This window comes from Gymnoscopelus microlampas (assembly GCF_963454915.1).
Source record: "Gymnoscopelus microlampas genome assembly, chromosome: 18".
Taxonomy (NCBI): domain Eukaryota; kingdom Metazoa; phylum Chordata; class Actinopteri; order Myctophiformes; family Myctophidae; genus Gymnoscopelus; species Gymnoscopelus microlampas.
This window is the reverse complement of record NC_139955.1, coordinates 45498601-45502271: the sequence shown is the minus strand read 5'-3', so window position 1 is coordinate 45502271 and position 3671 is coordinate 45498601. Positions and strand designations below refer to the sequence as shown.

General features: G+C 46.8%; 1 protein-coding gene across 1 annotated transcript; it reads right to left on the bottom strand.

Moving 5' to 3' along the window:
- Positions 1-1658: 1658 nt before the first annotated feature.
- LOC311034092 (kelch domain-containing protein 3-like) lies at positions 1659-2729 on the bottom strand (the record flags this gene model as incomplete). Its single annotated transcript, XM_084041835.1, has 1 exon — positions 1659-2729. One exon carries the CDS (start codon positions 2727-2729, stop codon positions 1659-1661), a length of 1071 nt encoding a protein of 356 aa, XP_083897961.1.
- Between the last annotated feature and the right edge of the window lie 942 nt (positions 2730-3671).

Below are 3671 nucleotides of genomic sequence, written 5' to 3'. Positions count from 1 at the left end.
TGTGTGCAGTGAGCCCATTCCAAGTCCATTACAGGAGATTCAGCCTTTGACCTGAGGTCTTTCTGGTGCATGGCAGTGACTCAGTCAACCTGATGCACCAGTTTTTACTTTACTGGAGTATTTCCAATTTTCAATACTTTTGCTTCTACTCCACTACATCTCTGTACTTTTACTCCACTACAATTATTTGAAAACTTTAGTAACTGGTTACTTTGCAGATATAAAAAAAAATGTTATATTTTAAAACAAACATTAACCACTTTAGCCCCAGGCAGTGCAGTTATTTACTGTATACTGACGTCAACACACACATCATCACTGACTTTGCGCACGCATGCACGAACGCCACTTGTGCACGGGTGAACGCCACTTGTGCACGGTATTGAACGGTCTGTGTGAGTGTGTGTGCATGCGTGTGTGTGTGTGTGTGTGTGTGTGCGTGTGTGTGTGTGCGCGTGTGTGTGTGCGCGTGTGTGTGTGTGTGTGTGTGTGTGTGTGTGTGTGTGTGTGTGTGTGTGTGTGTGTGTGTGTGTGTGTGTGTGTGTGTGTGTGTGTGTGTGTGTGTGTGTGTGTGTGTGTGTGTGTGCGCGCGTGCGTGCGTGCGTGCGTGCGTGTGTGTGTGGGGACAGATGCTAGCATAGCGGGGGGGGTATGATCCGTCTGACAGGTGACAACTCTAGCGGCTCTGAAAACCTTCTGCTGAGCAGACCGGGGTCACATTGTTAGTTAAATACTTTAGATGGTGAACTGACCGGACCACTGTTGTGGGGTACTCTGGGCCTTAACCTCTATTACAATGATTTCTCAAAGCGGTTCTTTGAGGGAGTTCCAAATGGACCCTTACGAGTCTGTGAGACTAACTTGTAGATCTGCTATTCTCACAAGTCACGACTATATTTGAAACGTTGCATAAGTGTTCTCAATGTACAGATTTCACAATGTGTCTTCCCAGAATGATGGATCCCCCGATCGTTGCTAATCACAGAGGGTTTCACTGTGCTTACGCCACGAACAAAAAAATGTCAACGCGACTCCCTCCGTTCGCTTGTTATCCGCTGTTAAAAATAGCATGGCTCGCCAAAAAAAAAAACATAATAAAATACAGGAGCCGAGTTACAGGTTATTTCCAAAATAATTGAACCGGGAAATGAATGGAGCAGTAAATCTTCGGATCGCGTTATCTCCTGGTTCTCTGTAGGAAAATGGCAGGCTGCACCTTAGCGGAATCCGACGAGAAATCTATCTTCCTGCTGATTTTGCTATTTGAAGCTGATTGTCCTATTTTGTCTGAATGAGCTTTGTTTGCGTTTGTTTACGGGCTAAAAGAGTGCCTTTGAGAGCCGTTTCACCGTACAATGTAAGTCAATGAGGAGCATATTTAGAATGATCAATTTATAATCAATGGAGCAATTCTGTTTTATTTCTTGTCCACCTTTGGAGTTACATCATGGCAATATAACTACACAACCCAAACCTCTACCAAAGTGGCCTTGCCCTTTAAGGCAAGGATCCTGGTTTAAGGTGGTTTTCCCCTCTGAGGTGGCCGTATCCTACTCAGTATCATGTGGTTGCACATTGTTGTGATGGTTCAGGTCAGGCTGATGCCACAGTAGCTGTGCAAGGGGCGATGCTTGGCACTACATTGCTGTAGAAAAGAATCAATCCTCTCCCTCCTCCTCTTTGGTTTTCATGGCTGCCAGTTCCCATCTGATGTCGTGTGGAAGTTCAGACTGTTCCAGGCCGTACTGCATAACTGATAGCTTACATAAGGTCTTCAGACTAGTGTCTTTGTCTAAGATGTGCAGCCTACTGGCACATTGAAACTTAGCGTCTCCTCCAAAGACGACCATACGGTCTCCCACAACACAGCAGCACCCCCTAAAACTTGTACACGGGACTTTCCCCTTGGGCTGGACCCTCTTCCAGGCGAATGTGACCGGATTACATTTCCAGAGTTCTTTTGTGAGATAGTGCGGATAACGTCTCACCAACATGTACAGCTCTCCATTGTAGGCAACGACGCAGTCATACCCGATGCATTCATACGTGTCCGAGTCTGTAAAAGATGGTTTAAAAGATGCTGCACAAGGCGAGCTCAGCCAGCAGTTGGTCTCTATGTCGAACACTTTCATGTAGTCCCCAAGCATTCCAACTGCAAATATCTTTGTCCCGATGATGTTGGCGACGTTGGTAGATGTACGAAAATCGGTAGGAGGAGGTGGCGAGCCTCTGGCGTTAATTAAAGACCAGACCATAGTGTTGGTGTCCAACCTGCACATTTCATTAGTGTGTCTTCCAGACAGCCAGACATACATGACCTGCCCCAAGACACAGGCGGACGCACGTGTGCATCGTGTCACCTCTGGACCATTACCAGAAACCTCTGGCCTGAACAGTCTGTGGGATTCCACGTTGAACGCATAAAGTGTAAAGATAGTTGTGTCGCTGTTGGTAGAAAAACCCGAAATGTAGACGAGATCGCCAATGAACACGGCCGTGTCGTGAAAGTACCTGAGAGAAGGGTCAAGAGGGCATTCTCCTCTCGCGGTCGACACTGGAGGCAACTTCGTCCAGCGCAAAGATGCTGTGTTGAAGACCTGCATGTCGACCATCATACTTTCATTAACGTTAACGAACCATCCGATGGAGTAGACCTCCTGTCCCACTGCCACAGCAATACGGTGGTCTCCTACCGGTGCTCCGTTCACATCAACAGTCCAGTGGTACATGTTGTCGTACAGATGTGACGACCGAACTCGTTACTGTCGCTCCCAGTGAGTAAGAGGGGGAGGGGGGTTCGGTATGTACTGTACTGTTGTTGATACTGTCCTGTCTCGCTACTCGTTATTGTATCTACTTCGTTCCTCTCTAACTCTAACTCTAACTGCTGTGCTCCCTCCTGCAACTGAATGTTCCGTGCGGGGGCAATACAGGTCTGCCTGTCTGCATGTCAACCTGCCTGCGTGCCTGCCTGCGTGCCTGCGTGCCTGTCTGTCTCTCTGTAATCTATCTATCCATCTATCCATCTATCTATCCGTCTCTGTAATAATAATATATTGTTGTGTGATAGTATTTATCAGAATGCAGTTCCATTGTCCATGCTGCCACTATCACTGGTACGGCAAGACTGTCACACAAAGCTCGGCCAATCCTTAATCCATCGGTCGGGTTGGCAAATCACAAAGGCCAATGCCTGTAGGTCTTCCCTAATAGGATAATTTGTTAATAGGCCATATTATTACTCTCCGCAGGAGAGTATTGTTTTCACTTTCTAAATATGACACACCGATTGGTCAAGCCTCACGTGACACGTGACAATACGGTGAAATACTGTATAAATACATGGCGTCACTTTGACGGTGTCTTTGCCACCGTCAAAGTGAGGTAAGACAGGAACCATCACGAAATGGCTGCATGGCTGATACATAATTGGCAGATAGGACAGATAGGACACTTATATAGACAGGAGGGATATGACACTTACACAGTGTCATATCCGGATAGGACACTTACAGTACACAGACAGGACGGATAGGACACTTATACAGACAGGACGGATAGGACACTTATACAGACAGGACGGATAGAACACTTACACAGACAGGACGGATAGGACACTTACATAGACAGGAGGGATATGACACTTACACAGACAGGACGGATAGGACACT